Source organism: Salmo salar, chromosome ssa09 (genome assembly GCF_905237065.1).
Source record: "Salmo salar chromosome ssa09, Ssal_v3.1, whole genome shotgun sequence".
Lineage (NCBI taxonomy): Eukaryota > Metazoa > Chordata > Actinopteri > Salmoniformes > Salmonidae > Salmo > Salmo salar.
Genome location: NC_059450.1, coordinates 104,560,412 through 104,576,139, shown reverse-complemented (window position 1 = coordinate 104,576,139; position 15,728 = coordinate 104,560,412). Strand labels below are relative to the sequence as shown.

At 41.2% G+C, this 15,728-nt stretch overlaps 1 protein-coding gene across 3 annotated transcripts in view; it reads left to right on the top strand.

Moving 5' to 3' along the window:
• The window catches only part of LOC106583733 (cysteinyl leukotriene receptor 1), a 44,459-nt gene extending 32,898 nt beyond the window's left edge, over positions 1-11,561 (top strand). For 2 of the 3 annotated variants that reach the window (XM_045724289.1, XM_045724288.1), the window contains exons 3-4: positions 10,107-10,292; positions 10,532-11,559. In XM_045724289.1, the coding sequence (XP_045580245.1) occupies positions 10,107-10,292; positions 10,532-11,365 (1,020 nt within the window). In that variant the 3' untranslated portion in view covers positions 11,366-11,559. Of the gene's footprint in view, positions 1-10,106; positions 10,293-10,531 lie in introns of all 3 variants that reach the window. The other variant, XM_045724287.1, reaches the window with a different exon arrangement.
• Positions 11,562-15,728: the final 4,167 nt, after the last annotated feature.

Here is a 15,728-nt window from a genome sequence, read left to right as displayed (position 1 = left end):
TTTGCTGAAATACACACACACACACAAACCCACAACAACACAGAAACTGTGGAATGTAACAATCTCTAAAACTAAGAACATTGTATTTGGTACAAATCATTCCCTAAAATAAACAAAAAATCCTCAATCAACACAAAATACCCCATAATGGCAAAGGTTTTTAGAAATTTTCCCAAAATTATACAAAAATAACTAACAGAAATACCTTATTTTTATTTAACCTTAATTTTAAAAGAAAGGGCTCATTGAGATTGGCCTGTCGAAGATAGGCAGCACCAATTCATTACTCAACTAAAGACAGACATGAAAAACTACAGGTAATCTAGTAAAAAAACAGAATTCATAAGAGTATAACAATCATAAAACAGCAAATTAAAAACATTGACTGGTCAGGGAATCAGTCTCAAAATCCTTCATCAATGATTTAAAAACACCAATCGGGATGAGTTCTTCAAGTTTAAAAGCATTTTGTAAGGCATTCCAAGCTGACGGCACAGAGTACATAAAAGCCCTTTTACCAAATTCAGTTTGGACATTTGAAACAGTTAGCAGGATAAAGTCCAGCGAACGAAGAGAGTACCCACCTTATTTCTGAACAATAAAAACGGCCAAATAAAATGGTAGTAAACCCAAAATGGCTTTGAAAATAAACGTGTACCAGTGACTGAGCCTGCGATTGACTAGAGAAGGCTAGCCAACCCTGGTATATAAAGTGCAGTGGTGCGTAAGGGTTTTGCAGTTTATAATAAATCTCAATGCTCCATGGTAAAGGGTGTCAACTGATCTCCAACACTGCAGCGGAAACATTCATATATAAAATATCCCCATAGTTTAGTATAGGCATAAATGTAGCTGATACTAGCCTCCTTCTGGCTTCAAAAGAAAATTTGAAATTTAGGAAAATTATTCCTAAAAATAATCCCAACTTTTTTTGTAAATTCTTGAATATGCAATTTAAGAGGCAGTTGTTAATTCAAATTCCAAGATATTTACAAGGTTACAGTCTCAATCTCCTTGCCATGACAGATGGTAATAGGTGAAAGGTTCAGAGGTCTATTTCTTGCTTTAGAAAACACCATTAATTTAGTTTTATCAATTGACACAAGGTATGCTGAACAGTATAAAAAGCAGTTTGCAAGTTCTGGAAAGCTTATGTGAGAGACAAGACACACAATAAATAACAGTATCATCAGCATAAAAGTGAAGTTGCGCATTTTGCAAATTTCTGTATAAATTATTTATTTTAATAGTGAATAAGAGGGGAACAGGTACAGAGCCCTGGGGCACACCATTACAGATAGACAATTTAATAGACATGAGCCCATCAAATTGAGTGCACCATCAGACAGATAGTTAACAAACCATGCAACTGTATGCTCCGAAAGACCTACGCTCGACACTCTCTGCCTCATTATAGTATGATCAACTGTAACAAAAGCCTTAGAGAGATCAATAAAAAGTGAGACACAGTGCTGTTTTTTTGCCAAGGGCTTCAGTGATATAATTTAAAACCTTCATGGCTGCTGTAATTGGCCTTTGCCTCTTCCTGAAGCCCGATTGGTACATTGATCAAATACATTTAGTATATAAAAACTATTTTAGCTGTTCACTAACAAGGGTTTCAAGTATTTTCGCCAGGGATGACAGCTTTGCGATTGGCCTATAATTATTTCAAACAGTTAGATCTCCCCCTTTTCAAAGTGGTAGGACAAATGCTGATTTCCAGATCTTTGGAATTTCATTACATTCCAGGGTGAGATTGAACAGATGTTTACGTGGTTCAGCTATGAAATCGGCTGCCAGTTTTAAAAAGCAGGGATCAAGAAGATCAGGACCTGCAGGCTTTCTCTGATCTAAGGTTTTCAGGGCTTTATGTACCTCCTGCACTGAGAATGGCAAAAAGCTAAAAGTTTGACCAGCTCTCACTGGTTCATCCACACAGGGTTGTACAGAGGATACTGAATCAAACAGCCTACCAGATGATACAAAGTACTCATTGAAACAATTCAGCATTTCAGTTTAGTCAAATACAGCAACAGTCCTTCAATACACATGACGGTAATTCATTAACATTACTGTTAACAGACATAGACTTAATAGCCTTCCAAAACTTTCTAGGGTCATTCAGGTTAACAGTTGTAAGCCTTAAAATATTCAGACTTGGCCATCCTGAGAAGGGAAGAACACTTGTTTCTTGGCTGCCTAAAAACAAGCCAATCAGCATCAGAACATGATTTCCTTGCTTTAGCCCAGTGTCGTGTCTTTGGCATCATTAAACTGAAGATGTTTATCAAATAACTCTCTGTAATTATTATTACGCGATTAAACTGATTAATCATGTCACTGTAATTAACTAGGAGGTCGGGGCGCCAAGGAAAATATTCATATTTCAAAGTTCTAATTTTCCTAATATAACTTTCAGATAATATCTGATCTATTAGTCTTCGGATTAATAATATATTCATTTACCTCGTCAGTCTCATTCCAAACGTCGTAAATTGTTGGTTATCTGCACGAAACCAGTCTTCACTATGAGTCATCTATACATCAATTGTCTTAAAATCATTTATTTACTAACTAAGTAATTCACAGAAATGCATAACAAACAGTAGCTATGGTTACAAGGAAATGATAGGAGAATGTTCCCTAGTGGGCTAAACCGGCATGGCGGCTTGTTAGACAAAAGGTTGATAAGAGTTGATAATTATAACAGTTGAAATGCTAAACCTTTGCACATGAACGCTCACTCATTCGGGAACAATTGCAATCAATATATATATATTTACGCTCAGTGTGTCGTCGGGATCTTTGTTGAAAAGTTTGTTCTGTTGGAGAGTTTTGTCCTCACGTTCTCTCGCTCTCTCTCCCTCTCTCTCTCTCAGAATGGATATTTCAAAGTGACATTCATTAATGTTGTTATAGGACAGATGCTTCATCGGTCTTCGCGTTCAATGATACCGAATTCCTAGCTGCAGACTAGTAATTAATATCAAAGACTTGTTATTATTCTGTTGGTATCAATAGTCTAAGAGTTTAACCTGTTAGGGCTAGGGGGCAGTATTGACACGGCTGGATAAAAAACGTACCCGATTTAATCTGGTTACTACTCCTGCCCAGTAACTAGAATATGCATATAATTATTGGCTTTGGATAGAAAACACTCAAGTTTCTAAAACTGTTTGAATGGTGTCTGTGAGTATAACAGAACTCAAATGGCAGGTCAAAACCTGAGAAGATTCTGTACAGGAAGTACCCTGTCTGACCATTTCTTGGCCTTCTTTGCCATCTCTATCCAAAACAAAGGATCTCTGCTGTTACGTGACACTTCCTACGGCTCCCATGGGCTCTCAGAAGGCGGCAAAAAGCTGAATTGTGGCTTTGCAGGCTCTGGCTGAAAAAAAGTAGCGCGTTTGGGTAGTGGCTGGTTACAGTACTGTGAGACTCAGGTGCGTGCCCGCGTCGACCGAATGCTTTGTTTTCTTTCCTCTGTTTACCTAAACGCAGATTCCCGGTCGGAATATTATCGCTTTTTTACGAGAAAAATGGCATAAAAATGGATTTTAAACAGCGGTTGACATGCTTCGAAGTACGGTAATGGAATATTTAGAATTTTTTTGTCACGAATTGCGCCATGCTCGTGACCTTTATTTACCCTTTCGGATAGTGTCTTGAACGCACGAACAAAACGCCGCTGTTTGGATATAACTATGGATTATTTTGAACCTAACCAACATTTGTTATTGAAGTAGGAGTCCTGGGAGTGCATTCTGACGAAGACAGCAAAGTTAATAACATTTTTCTTATAGTAAATCTGACTTTGGTGAGTGCTACATTTGCTGGGTGTCTAAATAGCTAGCCCTGTGATGCCGGGCTATCTACTGAGAATATTGCAAAATGTGCTTTCACCGAAAAGCTATTTTAAAATCGGACATATCGAGTGCATAGAGGAGTTCTGTATCTATAATTCTTAAAATAATTGTTGTGTTTTTTGTGAACATTTATCGTGAGTAATTTAGTAAATTCACCGGCAGTGTTCGGTGGGAATGCTAGTCACATGCTAGTCACATGCTAATGTAAAAAGCTGGTTTTTGATATAAATATGAACTTGATTGAACAAAACATGCATGTATTGTATAACAATGTCCTAGGGTTGTCATCTGATGAAGATCATCAAAGGTTAGTGCTGCATTTAGCTGTGGATTGGGTTTATGTGACATTATATGCTAGCTTGAAAAATGGGTGTCTGATTATTTCTGGCTGGGTACTCTGCTGACATAATCTAATGTTTTGCTTTCGTTGTAAAGCCTTTTTGAAATCGGACAGTGTGGTTAGATTAACGAGAGTCTTGTCTTTAAAATGGTGTAAAATAGTCATATGTTTGAAAAATGGAAGTTTTTGCATTTTTGAGGTTTTTGAATAACGCGCCACGGGATTACACTGGCTGTTACATAGGTGGGACGATTTGGTGCCACCTACCCTAGAGAGGTTAATCAAACCACAGTGTCCAATTTCAAAAAGACTTTACGGCGAAAGCAAAACATTAGATTATGTTAGGACATCACCTCGACAAGAAAAACCACACAGCCATTTTCCAAGCAAGGAGAGACGTCACCAAAACCAGAAATACAGCTAAAATGAATCACTAACCTTTGATCATCATCAGATGACACTCCCAGGACTCAATGTTACAAAATACATGTATGTTTTGTTCGATTAAGTTCATATTTATATCCATAAACCCCATTTTACATTGGCGCGTGATGTTCAGAAACTGTATTCCCACCAAAACTACCGGTGATTGAGCACATCAATTTACAAAAATACTCATCATAAACGTTGATAAACTTTACAACAGTTGTTGAAAGAATTATAGAGAGACTACTCCTTAAAGCAACCGCTGTGTCAGATTTTAAAATAGCTTTTCGGCGAAAGCACATTTTTCAATATTCTGAGTACAGAGCTCAACCATCAAAGCAAGCTATACAGTTACCCGCCAAGTTCTGGAGTCAACTAAACTCAGAATTAGTATTATAAATCTTCCCTTACCTTTGCTGATCTTCGTCGGAATGCACTCCCAGGACTCCCACTTCCACAATAAATTTTATTTTTGTTGGAAATACTCCATATTTATGTCCAAATACCTCATAAATGCTAAAACTTAAATTTCTCAAACATATGACTATTTTACATCATTTTATAGATACACCTCTTCTGAATCGAACCACGTTGTCTGATTTCAAAAAGGCTTTACAGCAAAAGCAAAACATTAGATTAAGTTAGAATACCCTGCGAAAAAAATACCTCTGCCATTTTCAAAGCAACTAGATGCATCACAAATACCCAAAACACAGCTAAATGCAGCACAAACCTTTGACAATCTTCATCAGATGACACTCCTAGGACATCATGTTACACAATACATGCATTTTTTGTTCGATAAGTTCATATTTATATATAAAAACAGCATTTTACATCGGCGCGTGACGTTCAGAAAATATTTTACCTCAAATGCTTCCGGTGAATCAGCGCTACAATTTACAAAATTACTATTCGAAAACATTGTTAAAATGTAATATTGTCATTCAAATAATTATAGATTAACATCTCGTGAATGCAACCGCATTGCCAGATTTAACCTCTATGGGACCGGCGGGACGAATTCGTCCCACCTACGTAACAGCCACTGCCATCCTGTGGCGCGATTTTCAAAATCTTCAAAATCCTATTACTTCAATTTCTCAAACATATGACTATTTTACAGCCATTTAAAGATAAGACTCTCGTTAATCTAACCACACTGTCCGATTTCAAAAAGGCTTTACAACGAAAGCAAAACATTAGATTATGTCAGCAGAGTACCAAGCCAGAAATAATCAGACACCCATTTTTCAAGCCAGCATACAATGTCACCAAAACCCAGAAGACAGCTAAATGCAGCACTCACCTTTGATGATCTTCATCAGATGACAACCCTAGGACATTATGTTATACAATACATGCATGTTTTGTTCAATCAAGTTCATATTTATATCAAAAAACAGCTTTTTACATTAGCATGTGACGTTCAGAACTAGCATACCCCCCGCAAACTTACGGGGAATTCGCTAACATTTTACTAAATTACTCACGATAAACGTTCACAAAAAGCATAACAATTATTTTAAGAATTATAGATACAGACCTCCTCTATGCACTCGATATGTCCGATTTTAAAATAGCTTTTTGGTGAAAGCACATTTTGCAATATTCTAAGTACATAACCCAGGCATCACGGGCTCGCTATTTAGACACCCGGCAAGTTTAGCACTCACCATAATCATATTTACTATTATAAAAATGTCATTACCTTTTGTTGTCTTCGTCAGAATGCACACCCAGGACGTCTACTTCAATAACAAATGTTGGTTTGGTCCAAAATAATCCATCGTTATATCCGAATAGCGGCGTTTTGTTCGATGCGTTCCAGACACTATCCGAAATAGTAAAGAAGTGTCGCGCTTGGCGCAATTCCTGACAATAAAATTCAAAGTATTCAATTGCCGTACGTCGAAGCATGTCAACCGCTGTTTAAAATCAATTTTTACGTCATTTTTCTCGTAGAAAGCGATAAAATTCCGACAGGGAATCTCCTTTTCGGCAAACAGAGGAAAAAATCCCAAAGGCGGGGGCGGTCGGGGTCACGCGCATAAGCTAGTGTCTCTTGATGGGCCACTTGAGAAAGGCGATAATGTGTTTCAGCCTGGGGCTGGAATGACGACATTCTCTTTTTTCCCGGGCTATGAGAGCCTATGGACGACGTGGGAAGTGTCACGTTAGAGCAGAGATCCTTAGTAAATGATAGAGATGGCAAAGAAGTTCCAGAAATGGTCAGACAGGCCACTTCCTGTAAAGGAATCTCTCAGGTTTTGACCTGCCATTTGAGTTCTGTTATACTCACAGACACCATTCAAACAGTTTTAGAAAATTTAGGGTGTTTTCTATCCATATGTAATAAGTATATGCATATTCTAGTTACTGAGTAGGAGTGGTAACCAGATTAAATCGGGTATGTTTTTTATCCAGCCGTGTCAATGCTGCCCCCTAGCCCTAACAGGTTAAAAATAACTTTACTGGGAAATCACACTTTGCAATAAACGACGTGGTATGCTCAGAAAAATAGGCTAGGCGATACATGTTAGCGCCATCTTGGAACCATCTAAAATCAAAAATACTATTGTAAATATTCCCATACCTTTGATTATCTTCATCAGAAGACACTTCCAGGAATCCCAGGTCCACAACAAATGTAGTTTTGTTCGAAAAAGTTAATAATTTATGTCCCAATAGTTCCTTCTTGTTAGCACGTTCCGAAGGCTACTCATAATGTACTGAAGCGCGCGGGACTTGTCGTCACGAATGTGCAAAAAATATATATTTACGTTCGTTCAAACATGTCAAACGTTGTATAACATACATCTTTAGGGCCTTTTTCAACCAGAGTTTCAATAATATTCAAGGCGGACAATTGCATTGTCTTACTAAACGTTTCGGAACAAAAGGGTTCCCATGGGCGCCCGCGTCATAGTAGTAATGGCCCTCCCCCTGTGAGCAACTTCCCAAGCCTCTCTTTGGGTCAGTTTCTACCATAGCAGACTCAAACCACTTTGTAAAGACTGTTGACATCTAGTGGAAGCCTTAGGAAGTGCTAAATGATTAATAAGTCCCTGTGTGTTTCAATGCCAAAGGTTTGAAGTGATTCCACACATCAGATTTCCACTTCCTGTTAGGATTTCTCTCAGGGTTTTGACTGCCATATGAGTTCTGTTATACTCACAGACACCATTCAAACAGTTTTAGAAGCTTTAGAGTGTTTTCTATCCAAATCTACTAATTATATGCATATTCTAGTTACTGGGCAAGAGTAGTGACCAGATTAAATCGGGTACGTTTTTTATCCGGCCGTGCAAATACTGCCCCCTATCCCCAACAGGTTAAACTCAGATTTATTTTGTCACTTGCTTCATAAACAGCAGGTGTAGACTAACAGTGAAATTCTTACTTATGGGTCCTTTACCAACAATGCAGAGAGAAAAAATAGAGAAATTATAGAAAAGTAAAACCTGTAATAACAAGTACAGAATGAGTAATGATGACTTGGCTATATACACGGGGTACCAGTACCGAGTTGATGTGCAGGGGTACGAGCTAATTGTGTCATGGGCGTCGTAAGGATTGGACCAAGGCGCAGCGGGTAAAGTGCTCATCTTCTTAATTTATTTCAAGAAAACACTTAAACTGTCACGTTTGTCGTAAAGATGGGACCAAGGCGCAGCAGGAATGTGTATGCTCATCTTCTTGTTTATTGAGAAGAAAACAAAAGCACTTAATAAAAAGAACGACAAAAAAACAGTCCTGTGAGACATACAGCTACACATGGAACAACTACCCACAAAAACCCATGAAAAAACACCCCTACTAAATAGGACCTTCAGTCCGAGGCAACGAGAAACAGCTGCCTCCAATTGAAGGTCAAACCAATAAACCAAGCATAGAAATAGATAAACTAGACAAAGACATAGAAATAGACTAACATATAACATTGCCCAACAAACCCCGAAACACATTAAACAAACACCCCTCTTTACTGGTCAGGACGTGACATAATCAAAATAAACAAATGATGCAAAACAGTTCCATAAGGCTCCCAGGCTATACAGAAAATAACCACCCACAAAACACAAGTGAAACAAACACAACTAAATATGGACTCCAATTAGAGACAATGACAACCAGCTGCCTCTAATTGGAGGTCATTGCCAAAACCCCAACATAGAAATAGAAAACTAGATTTAAACATAGAAATAGAAAACAGAACCTAAACCAAAAACACCGAAACACACAAAACAAACACCCCCTGCCATGCCCTGACCAAACTACAATGACAAAACCCCTTTCACTGGTCAGGACATGACAAATTGAGATAGATAGATATATATATTATACTAAACATTAGGAACACCTTCCTAATATTGAGTAGACTCCTTCCCCCCCCCCCCCAGAACTGCCTCAATTCGTCGAGGCATGGACTCTACAAGGAGTCGAAGCGTTCCACATGAATGTTGCTTCCAACAGTTGTCAAGTTGGCTGGATGTCCTTTGGGTGGTGGACCATTCTTGAAACACACTGGAATCTGTTGAGCGTGAAAAGCCCAGCATAGTTGCAGTTCTTGACAAAAACCGGTGCGCCTGGTACCTACTACCATTCCCCGTTCAAAAGGGTCTTAAATCTTTTGTCTTGCCAATTCACTCTCTGAATGTCACATATACACAATCCATGTTTCAATTCTCAATGCTTAAATATCCTTCTTTAACCTGTCTCCTCCCCTTCATTTACACTGATTTTAAGTGGATTTAACAGGTGACGTCCATAAGGGATCATATAGCTTTCACCTGGTCAGTCTCTCACAGAAAGAGAAGGTGTTCTACTACAGTGTAATACCAGGTGTATTTATGTTACCAGGATCTACTACGGTGTAATACCAGGTGTATCTATTTGTTACCAGGTTCTTCTACAGTGCAATACCATGGGTATCTATTTGTAACCAGGTGCTTCTGTCTCTCCAGGTGTGTCTATTTGTTACCAGGTTTCTACTATGGTGTAATACCAGGTGTATCTATGTTACCAGTTTTCTTCTACAGTGTAATACCATGGGTATCTATTTGTAACCAGGTGCTTCTGTCTTTCCAGGTGTATCTATTTGTTACCAGGTGCTTCTGTCTCTCCAGGTGCATCTATTTGTTACCAGGTGCTTCTGTCTCTCCAGGTGTATCTATTTGTTACCAGGTGTTTCTGTCTCTCCAGGTGTGTCTATTTGTTACCAGGTCTTTCGGTCTCTCCAGGTGCGTCTATTTGTTACCAGGTGCTTCTGTCTCTCCAGGTGTATCTATTTGTTACCAGGTGCTTCTGTCTCTCTAGGTGTATCTATTTGTTACCAGGTGTTTCTGTCTCTCCAGGTGTATCTATTTGTTACCAGGTGTTTCTGTCTCTCCAGGTGTGTCTATTTGTTACCAGGTGTTTCTGTCTCTCCAGGTGTATCTATTTGTTACCAGGTGTTTCTGTCTCTCCAGGTGTACTCTACGGTGTACTCTATCATCACTGTGTTCGGCCTGGCTGGTAATGGTTTCGCCCTGCTGGTTCTGGTTAAAACGTTCCGTCAGCGTTCTGCGTTCCACATCTACATGTTGAATCTGGCCGTGTCCGACCTGCTGTGTGTCTCCACGCTGCCGCTACGGGTCCTCTACTACGTTAATAAGGTAGGACTATTTCTACTTCTTGTTTTCGGGGGGGTTGTGCTCTGGAACAGCGTTTTTGCCGAACTCAATCAAAGGTGAGTTGTCGACAAGCGCATTTCACTTGACTTTTACAGGTAATTTACTTCGGGGGAAACTGCCTTTAATAAAAGGCACATTGTCGACAATGCACCTTTGAATGAATCCCGGTCTTAAGGATGCTATTAAAATAAATGATTGTTGTTGTTGACCCTCTCCCTCAGGGTCATTGGAACCTGGGAGACTTCCTGTGCAGGCTTTCGTCCTATGCCCTCTACGTGAACCTCTACTGTAGCGTGTTCTTCATGACTGCCATGTCCGTCACACGCTTCCTCGCCATTGTGTTCCCCGTGCAGAACCTGCGCCTGGTCTCAGAGCGCCGCGCCCGTCTGGTGTGTGTCTGTATCTGGGTGTTCATCTGCGCTGTCTCCTCCCCCTTCCTCATGACTGGTCAACACCTCCACCCAGCCACCAATAAGACCAAGTGCTTCGAGCCTCCAGAGCGCAGAACAGGGGGCGGGCTTAACAAGCTCATCATGCTCAACTATTTATCATTGGCTGTGGGCTTCGTCCTTCCCTTCCTGGTCATCCTGCTGTGCTACGCTGGGATCATCCGGGCCCTGCTGTCACGGCAACATACTGCACAGCGCCAGAAGGGGGCGGGGTCTAAGGCTATCCGAATGATCATCATTGTGATGCTGGCGTTCCTGCTGTGCTTCATGCCGTACCACATTCAGCGCTCTGTCCACCTCAGCTTCCTGTCCCAGACTGCCACTTCCTGTTCGGAGCTGGTGTACATGCAGAAGAGTGTGGTGGTGACACTCTGTCTGGCTGCCTCCAACTCCTGCTTCGACCCCCTGCTCTACTTCTTCTCTGGAGAAGGCTTCAGACGACGCCTGTCAAGCTTCAGGTCCACTATCAGGACACAGAGACAATCGCAGAGACAGGGGGCACAGCCACCGCTGGGGAGGGGAACAAAGAGAGAGAGAAAACTGGTCCTACCCAGCACAGCAGAGACAGAGGGCACAGCCACCACTGGGAAGGGGAACATGCTATAGGGGGAGAGAGAAAGAGAGTTAATCTGTCCAGTGTCTGTGTTCTTTTGCCCATCTTAATCTTTTATTTTTATTGGCCAGTCTGAGATATGGCTTTTTCTTTGCAACTCTGCCTAGAAGGCCAGCATCCCGGAGTCACCTCTTCACTGTTGACATTGAGACTGGTGTTTTGCGGATACTATTTAATGAAGCTGCCAGTTGAGGACTTGTGAGGCGTCTGTTTCTCAAATTAGACACTCTAGTGTACTTGTCCTCTTGCTCTGTTGTGCACCAGGGCCTCCCACTCCTCTTTCTATTCTGGTTAGAGCCAGTTTGCACTGTTCTGTGAAGGGAGTAGTACACGGCGTTGTACGAGATCTTCAGTTTCTTGGCAATTTCTCGCATGGAATAGCCTTACTTTCTCAGAACAAGAATAGACTGACAAGTTTCAGAAGAAAGGTCTTTGTTTCTGGCCATTTTGAGCCTGTAATCGAACCTACAAATGCTTATGCTCCAGATACTCAGCTAGTCTAAAGAAGGCCAGTTTTATTACTTCTTTAATCAGCACAACAGTTTTCAGCTGTGCTAACATAATTGCAAAAGGGTTATCTAATGATCAATTAGCCTTTTAAAATGATAAACGTGGATTAGCTAACAGAACGTGCCATTGGAACACAGGAGAGATGGTTGCTGATAATGGGCCTCTGTACGCCTATGTAGATTTTCCATAAAAACTCTGCCATTTCCAGGTACAATAGTCATTTACAACATTAACAATGTCTACACTGTGTTTCTGATCAATTTGATGTTATTTTAATGGTAAAAAAAAATTGCTTTTATTTAAAAAACAAGGACATTTCTAAGTGACCCCAAAATTTTGATCGGTGGTGTATTGTAACGTTTGCTTCCAACTCCTCAAACACCTAGATTCCATGAACGCAGCTCACTTTCCAGCCCACTTTCCAGCTCACACTCTCAAACACCTAGTTCCCCTGAACGCAGCTCACTCTCCAGATCCCAATCACGTGAATTCTAATGTTCACACACCTGTATGTCATTATCACACACTATTTAGTTCAGTTCTTTGCACCCCATCACTGTGAGGTATTGTTTGTTTTGTGACACACGTCTTTCAGAAATCTGGGTTTCCAGTGAGTTACTCATCCCGTGTATGATCGTTTTTGCCTATTCCCTGCCTGTACTATAGCCTATTGGATTCCCTGTTATCAACCTATTGCCTGATCTCCCAGACTATGTTACTAGCCTTTTCCCTGCCTGTACTGTTGTCCTTTTGGACCCCCTGTGTATGACCTTCTGCCTGCCCCTGGACCCAGCTACCTGCCTCCTCCTGTGGTCCTTTCCAATAAACACCTGCTGCGCCCTGCGCTTGAAACCATCTCTCTGTCTCCCCCGTGTTCATTACATGTATATATTAATGATTTGGCTGTACGTATTTTTAGATTTAGGCCTATTGTAAATGTGTATTGTTGCGTCACTATCTTTATTTCAAAAATAAATACAAGTACAAACAATTTTAAGCTACGTATTATTTTGACAGAGGTAATGAACTGTCCATTGATCAGCACAGCAACTGATAAAACAGGACCATGTTTGAAACAAGTGGTCCTGAGCATATGTCAATATTACACAGGTAAGCTACCAGTTCCAGAAATCAGGAATGCAGACCGGCTCTTTATCTGAGCTACTGTGTCCAACACACCACAACCTGTTGTTATGTTGTTACTAACTGACCCCAGAAATATGTAATTATGATCATTTTTCTCAATTACATTTTTTTTAAAATAAAGTTAAGGAAATACAGGTATGCATTGCGTTACAAGACAAAACAGATCAATCAAGCCTGATGGTCTTGTAAGTATAAAAGCAAAGGTTGCTTTCATTTAATACAAATGAAGCATAAAAAGGTAGCGTGATGGGATACTGTCTTACTGTGGTGTTTGAAGAATCCATCAATTTGGCTTGCACCTCTAATAGTACTGTATGAATCAGGCTGTATGAGGAGGTTTGAATCCTTAGCAACCTGCCTACAGGTCTGAAGTACAATACCAACATAACTACTCTAGTAGGTCGAAGCTGTGTGCTGGAAACCCTTGGTAGAGAATAGGTGGAATAGGCATTTTTGGAGCTCATGGGAATTTCCTATACTTCAGACCAGTGCCTATTCTCACTTAAAATGTAGTTTTTTGTTTTTAATATATGTACACTCAGTGGCCAGTGTGTTAGGTATACTCATCTAGTACTGGGTCGGACCTCCCTTTGCTCCAGAACAACCTGACTTCTTTGGTGCATGGATTCTACAAGGTGTGGTGTTCAAACGTTGCTCAATTGGTATCAAGGGACCTAACGTGTGCTGGGAAAACATTCCCCACACTATTACGCCACCAGCCTGTACCGGTGGACACCAGGCAGGATGGGGACATGTACTCATCCTGACTCTGCCATCAGCATGATGCAACAGGAACTGGGACTTGTGGGACAAGGCGATGTTTTTACACTCCTCAATTGTCCAGTGTTGGTGATCGTGTGCCCACTGGAGCGTCTTCTTCTTGTTTTTAGCTGATATGAGTGGAACCCGGTGGTCATCTGCTATAATAGTCCATTTATGACGAGTTGTGCATTCTGAGATGATGCTCTGCACACCACTGTTGAACTGTGCCGTTATTTGCCTGTTTGTGGCCCGTCTGTTATCCTCCGAACTCTCTCTTCAACAAGCTGTTTCTGCTCACTGGACTGCTGCTGACTTTATGCTTTTTTTTGTTTGTCGCACCATTCTCGGTAAACCCTAGACATTGTCGTGCCTGAAAATCCCAAGAGGCTGGCCGTTTCTGAGAAACTGGAACCGGCGCGCCTGGCACCGGCAATCATACCACGCTCAAAATCGCTTAGGTCACTTGTTTTTCCCATTCTAACGTTCAATCGAACAGTAACCGAATGCCTCAATGCCTGCCTGCGTTATATAGCAAGTCACGACCACGTGACTCGCTGTCTGTAGCAGCGATTTCATTATCGTGAAAGGGGTGGTGTATCTAATAAACTGAGTGTGTATACTGTATATAATGGAGGTATGTGTGTATATATTGGTGTGTGTGTGTGTGTGTGTTTTGATGAGATGTATTTATTATTGTTCAGTGTCTTATGCCAGTATGTGAATAAAGGTTCAACTGAACTGCCTGGTAACTGTCACCATAAGAATGGTTGGGGACACCTAGTGGCCAGCGTATGACACTGCATGTAACAACCACTAACTCATAGTAGTCTACAGTGTGCACACCAGTCAGTCAGCAGATAGAAGTCTTTAATTTCCTCAGTGTTGAGAGAACAGAGAACATGGTGAGTACAGCAGAATGGGTCAGAGGTCAAAGGTCATGGTGAGGATAGCAGAACGGGTCAAAGGTCAGAGAACATGGTGAGGAGAGCAGAATGGGTCAGAGGTCACGGTGAGGAGAGCAGAATGGGTCAGAGGTCATGGTGAGGAGAGCAGAATGGGTCAGAGGTCATGGTGAGGACAGCAGAATGGGTCAGAGGTCACGGTGAGGACAGCAGAATGGGTCAGAGGTCACGGTGAGGACAGCAGAATGGGTCAGAGGTCACGGTGAGGACTGCAGAATGGGTCAGAGGTCACGGTGAGGAGAGCAGAATGGGTCAGAGATCACGGTGAGGAGAGCAGAATGGGTCAGAGGTCACGGTGAGGACGGCAGAATGGGTCAGAGGTCATGGTGAGGACAGCAGAATGGGTCAGAGGTCACGGTGAGGAGAGCAGGTATAGATGGATAGAGGAAGACGACAGCAGGATCACACAGCTTAATGAGCCCTCACATTGTTTAACATGTTTTTTACAAAAGGATAGATTTGGATTTTTTGGGCAGGTACATATGCAGGATGCTACCCTCCACAGCATGGCCTTCGCTCCAGATCAAAACTCCAAACCTAAAACCTAATTTTGACCAAAATTAACTGGAGAGATTACTGCTTCCAAGGTTTTCTTTTTCCAAGCTATACGGAGGGTTCTCTAGCAAACAAACAGCAGAGACCTGAGGACACCATCCAACCTGGAACTGAGTGAGTAGTGTTTGGTCTGATGCTATTTTGAAAGCCAAGAAGAAAAAGCAAAATGAAAGTACATTACAATGATATATTTTACTTTATGGGGACTGAATGCTGAGTTAAGGCTCCCATGCTTTCAAGGACATGCCAGATACAAATTCAATTAGCACTAAGGTGTGAAGTAAAAGGCCTTTGGGCCCAACTAGTGTCAGTAGTATTTGAAGCGTCCTCTGAAGCCCCCCTCCCCCTGCTGTTCAAAGACCATCCACTGGCATTTTCTACAAGAAATCTGCCTGCAGAAATAAAAGCTTCTCCCAAGCTA